Source organism: Schistocerca cancellata, chromosome 5 (assembly GCF_023864275.1).
Source record: "Schistocerca cancellata isolate TAMUIC-IGC-003103 chromosome 5, iqSchCanc2.1, whole genome shotgun sequence".
In the NCBI taxonomy this organism is placed as follows: domain Eukaryota; kingdom Metazoa; phylum Arthropoda; class Insecta; order Orthoptera; family Acrididae; genus Schistocerca; species Schistocerca cancellata.
This window is the reverse complement of record NC_064630.1, coordinates 147,377,247-147,397,464: the sequence shown is the minus strand read 5'-3', so window position 1 is coordinate 147,397,464 and position 20,218 is coordinate 147,377,247. Positions and strand designations below refer to the sequence as shown.

General features: G+C 38.3%; 1 protein-coding gene across 1 annotated transcript in view; it reads right to left on the bottom strand.

The window, feature by feature from the left end:
* The window catches only part of LOC126188407 (hamartin), a 281,221-nt gene that overhangs the window by 132,364 nt on the left and 128,639 nt on the right, over positions 1-20,218 (bottom strand). The window contains exons 10-12 of the mRNA XM_049930009.1: positions 5,078-5,167; positions 1,680-1,958; positions 676-867 (exon numbers count right to left, since the gene is read on the bottom strand). Coding sequence (XP_049785966.1) covers positions 676-867; positions 1,680-1,958; positions 5,078-5,167 — 561 coding nt within the window. The remainder of the gene's footprint in view (positions 1-675; positions 868-1,679; positions 1,959-5,077; positions 5,168-20,218) is intronic.

Genomic DNA, 20,218 nt, shown 5'->3' with positions numbered 1-20,218 from the left:
AAACTGGAATAACAAGCTCCAATACCATAAGACAATTCACTGAGGAGATTCATTGTTACAAAGGCTACACAATTAAAGACTACTTTCTCTCCTGCTTCACAAATGCACTAGCCCAACAAGATGAGTACAAATCTCTCTGTGCAGTTTGGAAAATAGGAGAGGTAATGACAGATTGAAGCTTTGTGCTAAGACACAAGACATTCCAGGAGAGCACAATTCGTAAAAAGATTGCCCATGAAAGGCAAGGGACCAAGTTTACACGACACTTTGGAAAACAGTATCAATCTATCAGTGATTTAATATATTTTTATTTACCAATGAGAGCTGCATATACTGAGTATTCTGTGGACTATATAATTACAATAATAAAAGTAGTACAATAGTCGTTACAAATCTCATATTTCTTCTCGTATGAGAAACGTGCATGAACACTTGACTGTACCAATAGCTTAATATCACAGGTTAGAACAATACTTAAAATACAACAGTTTTAAAAAAAATATTTATTAAATGAATTGTCAAGTTGTGAGTTATTTCATGCCCTTATATTAACTGGCAACACCTACAAAAAACCTAAAACCAAAAGAGCTACACAAATGTGTTACAGTTTCTTAACTGGCAAAAAATGATATGTATAATAGCAATATAATTAACAAATGCCTTAAACAGTCTCACCATGACTTTTGGCTGTGTACCAATAGTGAGACTTTCTCCAAGGCGCACAATTTCCAACACCTCTTGGTCTTCCTGGCTAGCATCCTGATCGAATTTAAATCCATTCCTCTGACTTGGACTGGTTCGACCACTCAGTGGACTCCTTGCCCTGACAGGGGCTTGGCTTTCTCTTTGTACAGTCTCAGTTGCTGCCTGCACGGTAAAAAAAAATGAAAGCATAAAAACCTATATTACAAATATATATATATATTCATACACCCATCCTTTTCTTTAAAAGATAAATCTAGAAGACTGATTATTCGGGTAACAATTCCTTCTAAAGCAAAGGGAGGAAAATGTACGTCCCCCCCTCCCCCCCAGACTCTTTAATCAATAATTATGTGTTGATATATGTATTCCATTTAAATACAAGTATGTGTTAACATTGTAGATCTTGTACCTTATGTGCAATAATTGCCTCTTTAAGTTAAATTTAAATGAAAAATAAAGAGAACAAATACAGAAAACAAAATAATTTCTACAACCAAATAAAATGTTTTTATCCAAGTATGCTGTATGTTAAGCACTGTTTCTACTGAACCAGTAAACATGCTATTGCACTGCACATGAGATACTATATTCAGCAAATTTAAAGCAGCAAGGGTAGGAAAATATCCAAAGGAACTTACAGAGCCTCACACCTCAGGAAAGAATTGACGACAAAAAGTTAATATGAACAATGCATACTATCCAAATAGACGGAGGCATAAGCTGATAAAGTTTCAGAGAATAGAAGAAAGTGAAATCACAAAAATACTTCTAGGCATGCTGAGACAAGCTGTTCAGACTAAAAAATTGATTAGCAGAGCTAGATGATGATCTCTAAATATATGGTGGTGCACATGCAAATCACATCATGCGGGACTACATTTGGTAAATCATGCTGCAAATGAAACAGGACAAAGTCTTTTGAAATGAATGTTATATTTTCCTTCTCTACAAACAATAGCTTCAAACTCACTAACCTGCATCCTCTCCTGGTGGATTCTGCTAATTAATTTTTGAGAAAATATGGTATTTCGGTGTTCATAAGATGACGAAATGATATCACGATTTTCTGATACAATGTCAGAGGGAAAGCGAAATGGGGAAGTTTCTTTCCTCATCGGAGATGAAGGCTGCGACTGTGACGGGGTTGTGTTATTGGATGCCAGGCTCTGCCACCGGGCAGATCCATGGGGATTTAGAGCCCGAACTACATTAGAGTTGGCTGGAGGGGTTCGACCAACCAAATGTCTCACGTCCTGCACAAACAACAATACATGAAGTTTCTGTAAGACAAGATTTAAACGGAACAAAATTTTTTTCTTCTTTGCTAATTCTAAAGCACAACAAAAATAACTTGTAAAAATGAAACTGCAAAAATAAATGATTGTAAAATATATCTGGTAAAGAGAAATAATATCTCTTAGTAGCTGATCCATGCTATGAAGTCAACTAGTCACATAAGGAGTACAGTTTTACAGCTTACTCTTCATGCACAAAGTTTTTGGCTCTATCAATGAATTACATGGAATCAGCATCAAAACATGTTGTTCCACTGTTCTTAACGATGTTATATTTCTCACTAACATATGATGCTATACCGTCTTTATTTGAAGAAAAAGCTGCTGTTTGATATTAGGTAAAACCAAAATAGAGGCTGCCACGTAAAATGGATAATGTGGGTGAGATGTGATGATGCAACATAAAGCCCACTCAGAAGAAAGAGTGTACAATTTGGTCATTACTGTACACTGTGTATTTAATGAAACAGCAGACAATGATCACTCTATGAAGAATGAAGTTAGCTTTTCTGCTGATACTGATTTCACCTCAAAACCTAGACATTTAGATGAGGTAAAGCACAAAATCTACATGATGATTATCATGTTAGTAAATGGGTCCCCTTTAATATATATGTGTAGATTCTCAAACCCACTATTTCACGAAATTATTCCACATGAAATTATTGCTACAGTACATGCGGCTCACTATGTGTATCGACCTTGCCTTAACACAACTGGCCACACACTGCCACCCTGGAGCCGAGACAGCTACTTTTGACATGGTGACTTGTGATGTCATTGTTAAAGTTTCAACCAAGTTGCATGTCATGACAGCATGACTTAATTTAAAATTATGTAGAATGTAAATTGAACTAAGTTGAAAGGCAATTTCCTGTATGGTTCAGCACATCATAATACAAAACACACCAAATATACAAAAAAACTGCCAAAATAAAAATGTATCATTATGCAACTTACATCTATCAAAAGACAGCATTTCATTTGGGAAGTGTGAACCAGGAATCAGGTTTTGTCAATGGCATACATTTCAGAAGTAACCAATGTACTCTTATTGATGTTTCAGTTAATTCATATAAAAAAATTCATCAATTACAGGTAAGTAGCAGCTGAAATACAGATACTTTCACCTACTAGTTTGACAGTTACCTCAATTATACCAAAATGTCAAAGTATCACAAAACAAGTGGAGTAGTGCTTTCCTGTCACACTTGAGTTTAGTTCACAGAAGCTACACCAAACAAAACCTGTTACATCAATGTAAAAATAAAAAGAAAAAAGAAAAAAAAGAGAGAGAGGGGGGGGGGAGGGAGGGAGGGAGGGAGGGAGGGAGGGAGGGAGGGAGGGAGGGAGAGAGAGAGAGAGAGAGAGAGAGAGAGAGAGAGAGAGTCCTGGCTTTCATTAAATGTTAGCAATCTTAAGTGTATTTTTTAAGAAGCAAATCAAAATCAAAGACCTGAATCACATAATGAGAACTGACAGAGCAAAATGATGGTATGAAAAAGTTAGACAATTTTAAACCGTATTACATGTAACCACAAGTGCACTTGTTATATTACATATGAACAAGATTTAATACTTGATAATTAAAGTAAAAAAGAAACACAAAGCTCTCAGTTGGGAGTGATCAATCTGAGGCCAATCGGGTACTTGCAGTCAATCTTTGACCATTAAGAGAGTAGTGAATCCAAGATAATTAAATCTCAGGCATCAAACAATTGTCATTTGAGTTATATTGGTACAAATTATTAAGTGGAGGAAAATGTGATGTTGAAAGGATTATAAACTTAACAATGGGCTAAGAAAGCTACATCAACCACCACTCATTCACCAGCAAGAGAACAAAAGTAACAGTTAACGAAGGGAATGCCACGATACCGCCATCCCAGGAGCAATAACTCAACAAAACTGTAGCTCTTCATTGTAACCAACATCACTGCTAACACATGAAAAATTTGTCTCTATGCTAAGATCATGCCTTCAAAAACAGCTTGACTGCCACGTGGCTAGGACAAAGGTTCTCAATTCGTGTTTGTAAGTAGGCGCACACAGGCCAAAACTAGTATTTCTTGTGTTTTCATGGTGGAGCTTCCATCTAAACCTGAATAGTTCACAAAAGAATAAGCCGATGAAGGTAAGAACACACTATTTTAGAATTATGGCAGTGGGCAAACTTTTCAGTAACATTCTGACCAATAATCCAAAACCCACTGTCATGATATGTGATCAAGTATCTTATTTTGAAAGGAATAATAAAAAGATTATGAAAGCTTTATATTTAGGGAGGGTTATTTAGTCATGACACACAAATGAATGTTTTCATAGAATATCGACTTCCACAAACTTTCTCCTCTCTTTGCACCATTTTCTTCTGGAATGATTATTATCTTCGACCCATGTCTCATAAGTCAACAAAAATAATCTGACTGGGTCAACACATGAAACAGGTAATACTGCTTGTCTTCCAGGTTTAACAGTCACAATACAGATACCCAAGCCTTACTACTGCCCAAGAATAAGGAAAGTACACTGGAAACCCATTGGAATTTCCAATTGGAGCAGTTACAGTCCCTTAGATTGGTCATATTTTACTACAGTCTTTGCATCAGAATGTTGGTCACATATAAGTTTTTTTTTAAATACTACAGTGGAGAAATGGATCTGTGGTGCAGCATGCTGGTGGATTAATCAGTTCAAGATTTCTCAGCTTACAATACAATATGGCTTAATTTCTCTTAATATTTTTCCTTTTCTAATACATACTGTGATTTTGTTTTCCTCCATTTTAATTGTGTTTTAGGAGTTGGGGCTTGTTGGAACCAAATTCCTCCAATTTGATTCACTACTAAAGATGATGTATCTGCTGTCAATTTCCTGTAATACTGATAGGAGAGAAATACATAATGTGACAAGGGTAGGGTCAGAGAGGAGGGACTGTGATGGAATACAAGAAGTGGAATAAGGAAACATGGAGGAAGGAAAGATCATTGTCTATTTATTCAATGTTATGAATAAAGATAAGTTGTATATTGAGTACTGCCCAGCACCTTAAAATCGACACTCCATTTCCTCCTTACCTTAACAGGTGTTGTTTCTGGGGTTGCCTCTACCGCAGCCTCAGGTGGTGACGTCCCTTCATGGGGAGGCACAGAAGCATTAACATGGCCCTGCAGAATTCATACAAAATTATTAAAAATGTGTGACACGTGAAAGATTAGTACTTGTGCTCTTTAAAACATGGTGGTTCGAAAGACAGTGCAGAAATACCAACTTCAATACAACACAGAAAATTGATATGAGAATCTAAACGAGAAAATATGAGTACACATCATAACAGACTTGGTTTGCCCTTTGAATTTTAACTAGATACATTCTTTACAAAATTTTCTTATCAATTTCTTTACAATACAGTTTCAATAGGTGGGAGTGCTTTCATTTCGAAAAACTGTTAGAATCTATAGCTATAATAATACTGAAGAATAACACTACCCCCCCCCCCCACCCCACCCCATGAACTATGGACCTTGCCGTCGGTGGGGAGGCTTGCGTGCCTCAGCGATACAGAAAGCCGTACCGTAGGTGCAACCACAACGGATGAGTACCTGTTGAGAGGCCAGACAAACGTGTGGTTCCTGAAGAGGGGCAGCAGCCTTTTCAGTAGTTGCAGGGGCAACAGTCTGGATGATTGACTGATCTGGCCTTGTAACACTAACCAAAACGGCCTTGCTGTGCTGGTACTGCGAACGGTTGAAAGCAAGGGGAAACTACAGCCGTAATTTTTCCCGAGGGCATGTAGCTCTACTATATGGTTAATGATGATGGCGTCCTCTTGGATAAAATATTCCGGAGGTAAAATAGTCCCCCATTTGGATCTCCGGGCGGGGACTACTCAAGAGGACGTCGTTATCAGGAGAAAGAAAACTGGCATTCTACGGATCGGAGCGTGGAATGTCAGATCCCTTAATCGGGCAGGTAGGTTAGAAAATTTAAAAAGGGAAATGGATAGAGATATAGTGGGAATTAGTGAAGTTTGGTGGCAGGAGGAACAAGACTTTTGGTCAGGTGACTACAGGGTTATAAACACAAAATCAAATAGGGGTAATGCAGGAGTAGGTTTAATAATGAATAAAAAAATAGGAATGCGGGTAAGCTACTACAAACAGCTTAGTGAACGCATTATTGTGGCCAAGATAGATACGAAGCCCACACCTACTACAGTAGTGCAAGTTTATATGCCAACTAGCTCTGAGGATGACGAAGAAATTGAAGAAATGTATGATGAAATAAAAAAAATTATTCAGATAGTGAAGGGAGACGAACATTTAATAGTCATGGGTGACTGGAATTCGGTAGTAGGAAAAGGGAGAGAAGGAAATGTAGTAGGTGAATATGGATTGGGGGTAAGAAATGAAAGAGGAAGCCACCTGGTAGAATTTTGCACAGAGCACAACTTAATCATAGCTAACACTTGGTTCAAGAATCATAAAAGAAGGTTGTATACATGGAAGAAGCCTGGAGATACTGACAGGTTTCAGATAGATTACGTAATGGTAAGACAGAGATTTAGGAACCAGGCTTTAAATTGTAAGACATTTCCAGGAGCAGATGTGGACTCTGACCACAATCTATTGGTTATGAACTGTAGATTAAAACTGAAGAAACTGCAAAAAGGCGGGAATTTAAGGAGATGGGACCTGGATAAACTGAAAGAACCAGAGGTTGTACAGAGTTTCAGGGAGAGCATAAGGGAACAATTGATAGGAATGGGAGAAAGAAATACAGTAGAAGAAGAATAGGTAGCTTTGAGGGATGAAGTAGTGAAGGCAACAGAGGATCAAGTAGGTAAAAAGACGAGGGCTAGTACAAATCCTTGGGTAACAGAAGAAATAATGAATTTAATTGATGAAAGGAGAAAATATAAAAATGCAGTAAATGAAGCAGGCAAAAGGAAAACAAACGTCTCAAAAATAAGATCGACAGGAAGTGCAAAATGGCTAAGCAGGAATGGCTAGAGGACAAATGTAAGGATGTAGAGGCTTATCTCACTAGGGGTAAGATAGATACTGCCTACAGGAATATTAAAGAGACCTTTGGAGAAAAGAGAGCCACTTGTATGAATATCAAGAGCTCAGATGGAAACCCAGTTCTAAGCAAAGAAGGGAAAGCAGAACGGTGGAAGGAGTATATAGAGGGACTATACAAGGGTGATGTATTTGAGGACAATATTATGGAAATGGAAGAGGATATAGAAGAAGATGAAATGGGAGATATGATACCACGTGAAGAGTTTGACAGAGCACTGAAAGACCCGAGTTGACGGCCCCAGAAGTAGACAACATTCCATTAGAACTACTGACGGCCTTGGGAGAGCCAGTCCTAACAAAACTCTACTATCTGGTGAGCAAGATGTATGAGACAGGAGAAATACCGTCAGACTTCAAGAAGAATATAATAATTCCAATCCCAAAGAAAGCAGGTGTTGACAGATGTGAAAATTACTGAACTATCAGTTTAATAAGTCACAGCTGCAAAATACTAACGCGAATTCTTTACAGACGAATGGAAAAACTGGTAGAAGTCGACCTCGGCGAAGATCAGTTTGGATTCCGCAGAAATGTTGGAACACGTGAGACAATACTGATCCTACGACTTATCTTAGAAAATAGATCAAGGAAAGGCAAACCTATATTTCTAGCATTTGTAGACTTAGAGAAAGCTTTTGACAATGTTGACTGCAATACTCTCTTTCAAATTCTGAAGGTGGCAGGGGTAAAATACAGGGAGCGAAAGGCTATTTACAATTTGTACAGAAACCAGATGGCAGTTATAAGAGTCGAGGGGCATGAAAGGGAAGCAGCGGTTGGGAAGGGGGTGAGACAGGGTTGTAGCCTGTCCCCGATGTTTTTCAATCTGTATATTGAGCAAGCAGTAAGGAAACAAAAGAAAAATTCGGAGTAGGTATTAAAATCCATGGAGAAGAAATAAAAACCTTGAGGTTTGCTGATGACATTGTAGTTCTGTCAGAGACAGCAAAGGACTTGGAAGAGCAGTTGAACGGAATGGATAGCATCTTGAACGGAGGATATAAGATGAACATCAACAAAAGCAAAACGAGGATAATGGAATGTAGTCGAATTAAGTCGGGAGATGCTGAGGGTATTAGATTAGGAAATTAGACACTTAAAGTAGTAAAGGAGTTTTGCTATTTGGGGAGCGAAGTAGAGAGGATATAAAATGTAGACTGGCAATGGCAAGGAAAGCCTTTCTGAAGTTTGTTAACATCGAGTATAGATTTAAGTGTCATGAAGTCATTTCTTAAAGTATTTGTATGGAGTGTAGCCATGTATGGAAGTGTAACATGGACGATAAATAGTTTGGACAAAAAGAGAATAGAATCTTTCGAAATGTGGTGCTACAGAAGAATGCTGAAGATTAGATGGGTAGATCACATAACTAATGAGGAGATATTGAATAGGATTGGGGAGAAGAGAAGTTTGTGGCACAACTTGACTAGAAGAAGGGATCGATTGGTAGGACATATTCTGAGGCATCAAGGGATCACCAATTTAGCATTGGAGGGCAGTGTGGAGGGTAAAAATTGCAGAGGGAGACCAAGAGATGAATACACTAAGCAGATTCAGAAGGATGTAGGTTGCAGTAGATACTGGGAGATGAAGAAGCTTGCACAGGATAGAGTAGCATGGAGAGCTGCATCAAACCAGTCTCAGGACTGAAGACCACAACAACAACAACAATAATACTGAATTGTATATACCATCCCCTTGACCATGTGAGATGGTTGGTAATGCATCGTAGAGATGAAAGTGCAAATAAAAGGAAACAACAGAGTGGAACTCAATAACAGAAAATAGTATCTCAAAAATCTCCAAGGAGGTCACTGAATTTTGTTAAGACAGATGAACTATCAGCAGTGCCTTATGGTTGCAGTCTGCTAGACACTGAAAGGTTTGGCATATAATCAATAGCACTGGTGTACTGGTGATTTCAGCCCACTTTCGGAATGTGATATACGAACTGTCTGTGTTACTCAAAAGCTTTAAGATTCAAAAGCACTTCAGTGTGGACTGTATCTGCTGTGCAAATCCCTTTTCACATTCTTCGTACCCTGGCAGGCTAATGACCCATAAATAGTAATGCCCAAAGTCTAATGACACGCTGGAGTTCTTGGGAATAGGTATTTTGGGCTGAGTGAAATAATATTGGTAGCAGTGGATCAAGAAAATTTAGGCAATGGTTTCAGACCATTAGACATAACCAGCAACTGCATCTGCACTTCTACTGAAATGTGGTGTCAATTCTGGCTTATTGATCTCCTTTAAATCATGATAGATTAGTTACCTTCTATTGTTATTGATGCTGAATAATTTCCATCTTAAAATTGCAAACATTTTGACTTTAGCACTGACTGAGCTCATACTCTAAAGTTTTACATATATCTCCATTTTACATATCTGTCACTGTTAACTGGCTCCTCCAAGGGTTTTCATAAAACAATATTCTGAGGTCCTCCTTGGCACTCGGTACTGTGTTGGTGACTCCACGCAGCACCTGCTGTGATGAAGTATGTATGCTGATGAACTCCACCTACCGTACACTGCCCAAGAAGTATATCAAGCAAATAACAAAACACAAAATAAATGATATCGTGTATTTTAACACATACATGATATCATCTACATATAAACATCTTTTGGGATGACAGTGAAACCCTTATTTTACATCTCCGTGCTGTCCAAACATAAAAAATACAAAATAGAAGGAAATGCAGATTCAAGGAAAACATTAAAACACCCAAAATATGACCAAAAATATATGCAACTGGCGTATATCATAAGCCTATACATGGTATAAAATCTATATAAGTGAATGAAATTGAATGTATAATACAATACTTATACAATCATTTATGCTATCAAATTTCATCAGTTCTTAAAAAAGAATCACTAATGTGTAACAGCAAGTAAAAACTCATAAAAAAATTTAAGTTGGTGTCTGAGTACATGGCAATCTAGCTATTTTTTGACATGCTATGACCACAAATTATACATTAAAACATGCATTTTTGAGAGACCTTTCCTTTGTGCAAAATCAGAAAAAAAAAGCAAAACTTGATTAATACGCTGAATTAAACCGAAAAATGTGAAGCACGGTGAAAGGCGTCGGCATATAATATGTGGGTAGTCAATGGCAGTGCAGCATACACAGGTAACAAGTGTAGTGACCTCTAGTGTACTGGTTGTAAACATCCAGTAGATGAGCTCATTTTACATGTGTGGAATGAGTACATTTCGCACTAATTTCTGCAGCATAGGTTATGATAAATACGGGCCTCAGCACACGTCTGTGTGACATCAGCAATGTAGTGTTTGTGACCAACAATAAATACTTATCAAAGCCCTTTGGTCAAATCTGTGACAGTGTAGTAGGGAAGATTTCAGCACAGATAAAAGTTAGAGAAAGGGCCATTGTTTACATGTCGCCTGCTTCAGTACATTTAAGATATAAAATGATAAAGTATGAGGGTGGTTTGAAAAGTTCTCGGAATCACCACGAGAGGTCAGTGCTAGCGCAATGAGTTGTTCACATGATATTCACTGGACTGTTGCCTGTAAATATGTGCCACATCAGTGCTCTTGGAAGAGAGCTGTGGAGGTGATGTGGCTCTGTTGTTCTCGCGTAGTGATTTGTGGAAGAAGAAGAAGAAAGGACATTCATGCCAATTTCCAGAATACACTGGGGGGACTTCGCTCCTTCATATTCAAATGAATTTAAATTTGGTCAGGAGAGCTTAGATGATGATCCGTGCGGTAGCCGGCAAAGAGGTATCACTACTAAAGAAATCATTGCAAAAGTGCACAAAATGGTCATGAAGGATCACCAATTGAGAAAGCGTGGAATTGCTCACGCTTGCCAGACGTCATCTGGAAGGGTATATCACATTTTAACTGAAGAATCAGAAATGAAAAAATTATCTGCAAAATCACTCGACGCTGGATCAAATACGCATGGGAATGGACATATCAGAACAATGTTTGGCCCATTTTAGGAGAAACGAAAGATTTTTTGCGCTGGTTTGTGACTACAGATGAAACATGGGTGCACTACTATACTCCAGAGACAAAATGACAGTCAAAGCAGTGGAAACATGCTGATTCTCTGCCACCAAAGAAAGCAAAGACAATTCCTTCAGTGAGAAAGGTCATGACATTAGTGTACTGGGATCGAAGGGAATTCTGTTTGTACATTATCTCCCAACTGAGCAAACAATTACTGGAGAATACTAACCTCCTAGATGAACTTCAACAAAAAATAAGTGAAAAAACGCCAGGTTTAGCAAGGAAGAAAGTCATCTTCCATCAAGACAATGTGCAACCACACATGTGCCATCGCCGTGGCAAAATTACATGAACTGAGGTATGAATTATTGTCACACCTGCCTTATTCACCTGATATGGCTCCATCTGACTTCCACCTCTTCCCAAATCTGAAAATTTTTCTTGGTGGACAAAGATTCACTTCAAATGAAGAACTGATAGCTGGAGTTGGCAACTATTTTGCAGACCTGGAGCAAACTCATTTTCAAGATGGGATCAAGGCACTGGAACATCATCAGACCGAGTGCATTGATCTACAAGGAGACTAAATTGAAAATAAGAAAAGTTTCAGTGATGTAAGTACTTTTTTCCTATTCTGCTCTGAGAACTTTTCAAACAACCCTCGCATATTTGGTGCATCGCTACCACCTCAGTGATCATTGCAAGTTATGAATAATACAGAAGTCTTCATAACATAAAGTACGGTGACTACAAAACCATGATAATTTGATGAAATCATACAAAGAAATAGCTACAGCAATCAGCTGCATTTCAAGTTGCTGCACTGTGGATGATGGTAACTTTACACATAAAAAGAAAGGATGTGGAAGGAGATGGAAATGTGAAAATCCAAGTGCATTCAAAGTGTACAAAAGTGACATAAAAGTATTTATGTTTACTCTCAATAATTACCTTAACCTTCACAAATTCCTCCTTAGGTGATTTAGATATTGTTTCACACATTTCTGGCATAATAAATAAAATGGTACACTGAGGGAATCAAATACTATAATTCAAGCTAGAATAGCTTTCTCCTGTTGCTAAAAATCTTAAAGCTGTGAGAGGATCTTTAATGCAAGTAGCATTCACAATTAAAATAATGGAACACTAGATCAGTTACGCATTTTTTCACAATTTGCACAATTCTTTATGAGAACCTATTCACATGTTCAAGTAGAAATATTTACAAAGTTAAGCAATTTAAAAAAAAAAAAAAAAAAAAACAAACAAACAAACTAGGCTGGACCCTGCCTGTCAACAAGGGGACTGTTTCAAGTTGGTTGAGAAACTTTAATTGTGTGGGGTGTCTATCCAATTACACTAAACCATAAAAATATAGCTGCAAGGCAAGAGAGCAGAACACACATACAAACACTACATAAAATACCTACATAAATATTTCCTCTTGATAACGAGATTAACTTCTCGGAAGGTATCATATTAAGTGTGAAAAAATACATAACTAGTGCTATGTTCCATTATTTAAATTGTTAATGACACAGTTGCATGGTATCCAAAAACATCGTTTGTGATGAATGAAATTAAGAATGGTATTTTGTAGATGAGTCATATATGCAAACGTGAGGGACCACTTTCACGAGGGCAAATTGAACTTTTTGTTCACCAGTTCTCAAATACTTTTTTTTGTTCTTCATGTCCTCACACAGAAGCCATGAAGCAAATTCTGGTGAACACTTCGAGCGTTTGTTCTCCCTATACACAGTTTTGCCCAACTTCGAGCGTTTTTTCTCACTATACACAGTTTTGCCCACAATCATTTCCATTCTTCTTTCTTTCCAAGCAATGCACTTGCCACCAACATTTGATAGTGTACAGGTGACAATCGTGTTACAGCTCCAGTGAAGTAGTTTGGACAGAGAAGTTCAACGAAATCTTTGACAAATATCATCTACAGCGTAATACGGGTCTCACGTTTCAGGTGTGTGTCAGCCAGCAATAACAACAGTTTGCTGATGTCCCACAAACATGCACTCTGGCCTGCATGTATCAAAGACCACGTTTTTGAAAGAACGGAAATAATTCTGAAGTTAGTGGTCCTGTGAAGGAAACCCAAAATGAGACTATCAATTTGTTGATCACTGCAGTGCCACGCTGATGCTTATGGATGTGTTAGTAACAGGTGACTCTCAGTTTTGGCAAGAACTCCTTATGGGAATGTGTGTGGTTGCACAACATGCGACATATTTGTGACAAAGCAAAATGTGAATGTTATTGCTCATCGTTTCCAAGTGATGCTCATCATTTCATTTTCAACAATTTAAGCTGTCCTCATAGGTTCCTGCCTAACCACACACTCTGACACTGTCACATATTTGGAAACAAAAAGACAAATATTTTTGAGAAGGAAGAATATGAATTTTACTGCTACTCATTTCAGTCTCAGCAATTAAATCTGTCCTCTATGGCTCCTGTCTAACCATACAATCGGAAATCACCACATATTTAGAAATGGAAATCTAAATATTTATTTCACCCTCTGTTCTCTAATCAAGACAGAAATGTTAAATAAAATTGAATATTGCAAAACATACTTGTATTACATCCATAACAAATTCCCAGAATGTGTTATATCCAAGATTAAAACAAAATGTTAGCTTATAGTAGGATGTGAATCCGCCAACTCTACCTCTGTAAACTATGATGTTACTTATTACACTACAGATAAATCGTATGAGTTATGTCTGCTCTTGGGTATCATAATATTTCGTGAAGCCTTATATCCTTGATCTTTAATTAACAGAAATTTAAAAATAATGATGACGTGTTTGTGACACATTTTCAATGTGTCACTGCTTTGAAATAGCATACTGCAACACACACACACCAAAGGAAATGAATAATCAAAACACACACAGTACACACTGGGGTCATTCACATGCGCTTGCATAAATCAATAGTCGACAGCCCACTTGTGATGTCGGCTGTGCTGGCTGTTGGGTGATATAACAAGTTGCCAAGCAATAAAAGCTCACTAGCAGGAAATGGCCAATGTTTTCTTGATTCTAACTGAGGATATTCTTCGAGAATCAGTGTTTGAATTTAAAAGGTTGACAATTGATATCATTGCAGAACAAAGTACATTAGAAATACATGCAAAAAGATTAGACAGAGTTATAAGTGGCACAAGAAAAGGTGGCAGCTGGGCCCCTTCATCATGTATTGGCTCAGTCCAGAACACTTCTTGTTGACTGTCTTGTTTTCCCATTGCTGCCACAACCTAGCAGTAGTTTTATCACAATTGTGTAGTGAAGCTAAACATTGCAAGCTGTGTTGGCATAGCCGATCATAGATTACTTCAGAATTTCCTCCCTCACATATCCTCTCTCCACAACGGCCTAAAATATTCCGTTAACTTCACTACCTCCCATTGTGCGAACTGTCTTTCATGGCACTTAAAATTCGTTCAGTCACATCAAATGGCAATAGGAAGAAATGAGACGAAGTCAAGCAAGATGTCAATTAAGAATGTAGAATAGAGATAAACCTTACTAGGAAGAAACGTAAGAACAGTGACTTTAGCATTGATCTTATGGGTTTTTCAAAGGGGCTACAAATTTATGAGGTAAAATAACAAAAAATGTACTTTGATCTCATTCAGAAAATACCTGCTTGCTCACTTACAGTACAGAAAATTTTGCAACTCTATTCAGTTCCCTCAACAAGTGCCACTCTATGTAAATGACTAAGTGTGTTTCTACTTACTACCGTATTTACTCGAATCTAAGCCGCACTTTTTTTCCGGTTTTCGTAATCCAAAAAAACCGCCTGCGGCTTAGAATCGAGTGCAAAGCAAGCGGAAGTTATGAAAAATGTTGGTACGTGCCGCCACAACTAACTTCTGCCATCGAATATATGTAGCGCGACACAGGCATGCTTTGTAGGCACAAAGATAAATACTGGCGCCAAAACCTCTGCGTCAGTAAATAAATTAAAAAAAAAAAAGTTGAAGACGAGTTTTTTTTCTCCGCCGCGAGTTTCGACCACTGCATTTTCATACATTATCCAACGAAGTAAATACAAATTCCGTATTGTTCATCTTCGAATGTAGCACAATTTCAGTGTACTCCGAAAATCTGACTGGCAAGACTGTTTGGGATGTTTGTCAATATGGCCAACTCCACGTTCTGAATTTTTTCCTATCCGTGAGAAGAGATGGTTGCTAATAGGAACCTGATGAAATTTGAATCACATACAGTATTCTCTTCACCGTAAGAATAATACGAATATAAACATTTTGCCATGTATTCTTTCGTGTTTGCTGCTATCTCATTTAAATCCTGTCTGCCTAATAACTACGAAACTAGAGTGAGACAACAGCAAACGCGGAAGAATATACGTATCGTGACATGTTTATATTCGTATTATTCTTATGCCTAATAATGATACAGTCTGAAATGAAGCACGGCAAGTGACTAGATTTTTAAATCTAAGATGACTCTAATTTCTGTGCAGAATTTGATGTAATAAAGAAGCGGCCGCAAAGATTTTCAAACGGAGAAAAATTTTCGCCTAACTCTCGTTCAGAACATGTTCTATCATACGCAGTCTATTATTTGATTCTTGTTGATCATTATCAAAGAAAGCAGCAGTGTAAGTAACAACAAATAGCAGTCTCTTGCCATTGTTTCTCTAATGAGACGATTCCTCTCTTTTTTGTTTTAATTGTACGCGGCGGTAGCGCGCACAAAAGCAAGCCATGCCGCGAGCCGCGACAGGCCGTAAACACGCACTACCAGAATGCGACAAACAATGCATGACACAGTGCAGTAATGCATTTTCAGCTTAAGAGTGACGCAAACACCTATAACAAAGAAAACGGCACTTATCAGGTCAAAGTAAAATAGGCAATCGATTCAAACCAGACGAAGCACGTGAAAAAGGAAGGATACCCGTATAAATACGGACGGAGCGCCTGACGCATAGCAATGGCTACGTGGTAAAGCTTAACTGCTAAGCTTACGACTCCAACCAAACTACTGTAGCTGTATTGTCATTCATTCGACCTAAATTGTGTCTCATATTACAATGGACCAACTTTGTTTCGATTTGGAGGTGTGGCCTAAAACTTTTCTCTCCCCTTGAATTTCGAGTCTCAAATTTCAGGTGCGGCTTAGATTCGGGAAATTTTTTTTTCCTTGATTTCGAGTCTCATTTTTCAGGTGCGGCTTAGATTTGAGTGCGGCTTAGATTCGAGTAAATACGGTAAGCCATGTAACTGAGATACAAAATACCATGAAAAGAATAATTCTTTTCATTTATACAAGAACTACTTGATTATTAATCATGTTTTTTTCTTGTCATTAACTGATTAATTAATCTACTGAAAACAACCATACCCTTTCCTGTTTGCTTTTGAAAGCTATCTAATGAATTATATAACTTAAATAAATACACATATATTTTTGTATCATCATCATTATTACTACTATTATTTTTCTTTCAAAGTTAAAACAGGATATGGATTTTAATGTAATTTGTCTTGCTAATGCTGTAATATCTTTATATAACCCTTTATCATTATGTTTTCCTTAGAACTGAAACTTTATTAATGCCATATGCAATAATGTTCTCCTTTGGGAGGCCTGTCACATCTGACCAACCATAATTTTCTACTTATTATTTCCGCAAAAACACAACCCTTTTTTGGTAAATAATTAGATATTCAAATTTAAAAGGTTGTATCACAATATGCCTGAAGGTGAAGCCTTAGTCCTCACAGGACGAGGCGTGAGTCGTACTTGGGTAGCTCAGTTGGTAGAGCACTTGCCCACGAAAGGAAAAGGTCCCGAGTTCGAGTCTCAGTCCGTCACGCAGTTTTAATCTGCCAGGAAGTTTCATAGCAGCACACACTCCGCTGCAGAGTGAAAATCTCGTTCTATATAATGGTAAGACAGATTTCCGAACCAAACCTTAATTTGAAAAACATTTCCAGGGGCAGGTGTCAATTCTGATCACAGTTTACTAGTTATGAACTGTATGTTAAAACTGAAGAAACTGCAGAAAGGTAGGAAATTAAGGTGATGGTACCCAGGTAAGTTAAAAGAATGAGGGGCTGAGAGTTTCATTGGGAGCACCAGGCAACGATTCACTAGAACAGGGTAAAGGAATACAGGCAGAAGACAAGTGTGTAGCTTTTAGATGGAATAGTGAAGGCAGCAGAGCATCACATCAAACAGCTAAAAAAACAATGCCTAGTAGAAGTCCTTGGATAACACAGGAGATATTGAACTAAATAGATGAAAGGTGAAAATATAAAACCATGTAAATGAAGCAGGTGAGAAGGAATACAGATGTCTGACAAATGAAATTGACAGGTAGTGCAAAATAGCTAGGCAGAAAGTGCTACAAGACAAATTTAAGGATTTAGAAGCATATAGCGCTAGGGGAAAAACAGATACCGCCTACAGGAAAATTGAAGAGGCCTTTGAGGAAACAGAAGCAGTTGTATGAATAGAGTTCAGGCGGAAAAGCAGTGCAAAGCAAACATCAAAGATGTAAGGAGTATATAAAGGGTTTATACAAGGGAGATGAACTTGAAAGCAGTATTATAGAAATGGAAGAGGACTCAGATGAGAATGAGATGGGAGATATGATACTGTGAGAATAGTTTGACAGAACACTGAAAGACCTAAGTTAGAACAAGGCCCCTGGAGTGGACGACATTCGGTCACAACTACTGATAGCCTTGGGAGAGCCAACCATGACAAAACTCTTCCATCTGGTCTGCAAGATGTATACAAAATGCCCTCAGCCTTTTAGAAGAATATAATAATTCCAAAGAAATCAGGTGCTGGCATGTGTGAAAATTACCAAACTATCAGATTAATAAGTCACAGTTGCAAAATATTAACATGAATTCTTTACAGATGAATGGAAAAGCATGTAGAGGTCAGCATTGGAGAAGGTCAGTCTGGATTCCGGAGAAGCACTGCAACATGTGAGGCAACACTGACCCTACTAGTATCTTCAAAGATAGGTTAAGGAAAGGAAAACCTACATTTACAGCATTTGTTGACTTAGAGAAGGCTTTTGACAATGTTGACTGGTATACACTCTTAAATTCTGAAGGTAGCAGAGGTAAAATACAGGAAGCAAAGGCTACTTACGTCTTTTACAGAAATCAGATGACAGTTACAAGATTCATGGGGCATGAAAGAAGCACTGGTTGAGAAGGGGGTGAGACAGGGTTGTGGCCTACCCACAATGTTATTCAATCTGACACTGAGCAAGCAGTAAAGGAAACAAAACAAAAATTTGGAAAAGAAATCAAAAGAAAAATTTGGAAACGGAATTTGAAGTTCAAGGAAGAGAAATAACTTAGAGGTTTGTTGCCATTGACATTGTAATTCTGTCAGAGGCAGCAGAGGACTTGGAAGAGCAGTTAAATGGAATGGACAGCGTCTTGAAAGGGGGATATAAGATGAACATCAACAAAAGCAAAACTAAGATGATGGAATGGCATCAAACTCAATCAGCTGACGCCAAGGGAATTACATTAGAAAACTGGTAGTAGATGGGTTTTGCTATTTGGCCAGAAAAATAATTGAACATGGCCGAAGTAGAAAGGATATAAAATGTAGACTGACAAAGACAAGAAAATCATTTCTGGAGAAGTGAAATTTGTTAACACTGAGTATAGATTTACGTGTTAGAAACTCTTTTTGGAAGTATTTGTATGGAGTGTTGCCATGTATGGAAGTGAAATGTTAACAATCTACACTATAGACTTGAAGAGAATAGAAGCTTTTGAAAAGTGGTGCTACAGAAGAATGCTTAATATCTGATGGGTACACAATGTAACTAATGTGGCCCCGAACAGAACTGGGGAGAAAAGAAATTTATGGCACAACCTGACTATAAGAAAGGATCGTTGATAGGAAACATTCTGAGACATGAAGAGATCACCAACTCAGTACTGGAGCAAAGAGGAGGGGGGGGGGGGAGGGGGGAGGGGGGGTTGAAAACTGTAGAGGGAGGACAAGAGATGAATACAGTAAGTAGACTCAGAAGGACATAAGGTGCAGTAGGTTTTCAAAGATGAAGGGGCTTGCAAAGGATAGTGTAGCATCAAACCAGTCTTTGGACTGAAGCAACAATGAAAGCAACAATGAAAGCAACAATGAAAACAACCCAACCTAATAAGCTCAGTCAAATTTCTTTAGCCTGGGCTTGCAGATTTGGCCGTACACAAGAGTGGGCTCAAGATGTCGTTTCTGGTGTGGTGAGCAAGGCAGGGCGGGGTGGGGTGGGGTGGGGTGGGGTGGGGCGGGGCGGGGCGGGGAAGGTGGGGATGCTATTGGTGGAAGCAGCACATCATGTAAAAAGTAGTTACCATGAAAACTAACACTGCAAGTTATGCCTCCCAGCCTTCCATACACACTAGCCATTGAAGCACCTCACTGCCATCACAAGGAGTGCATTGATACAGCCTCTGCACCCACCATCAGCCTACGATTCTGAGATCACTATCGGCTAGAGAATATGAGGAAGTCAGATCACAGCCCCCAGCAACAGAAGTCCTACCACCCTGGAAGAACAAGTCACTGAGGCCGTGCTCCTACCATCAAATGTCACTGAGCTACTGGGTAGGATTACTGCCTGTTCTGCCACCCTACATTGTAAGTTGTGGTTTCATCCTGGGCAATACCACCCCTATGGACCAATTAGAAGGGAGAGAGATCTAAATTCTTACGACTCCAGCTACATGGAGAACGGCTCTGAGTGATAGCAATATTATTTGCTTAGCAGATAGTTCTAACTTTTGGTTGTCACAACTACAGGTGTCATGACAAATGTGTCTCACAGGGAGAGTTGTTGGCCTGTAGCAGGAAACTTATACCCAGCCCGATTGATTGCTTGGCAGTTTGCAACTTGTTATATAAGCCTCAAAAAGCTGATTCATGAAAAGAACTCTACCTAGTTTTGTGGGCCTGAACTTTGAACTGAAACTTGATAGTGTGTGGTGGTGTTTGAGACAATTCTGACTTGGTTGTTCAGTATTAATTTTCAGCTAACATTACTTGCAGTTGTAAAGTTCACACTCTACTGTTTTTCTGCCTGTGACTAATTATCCAACTCAAT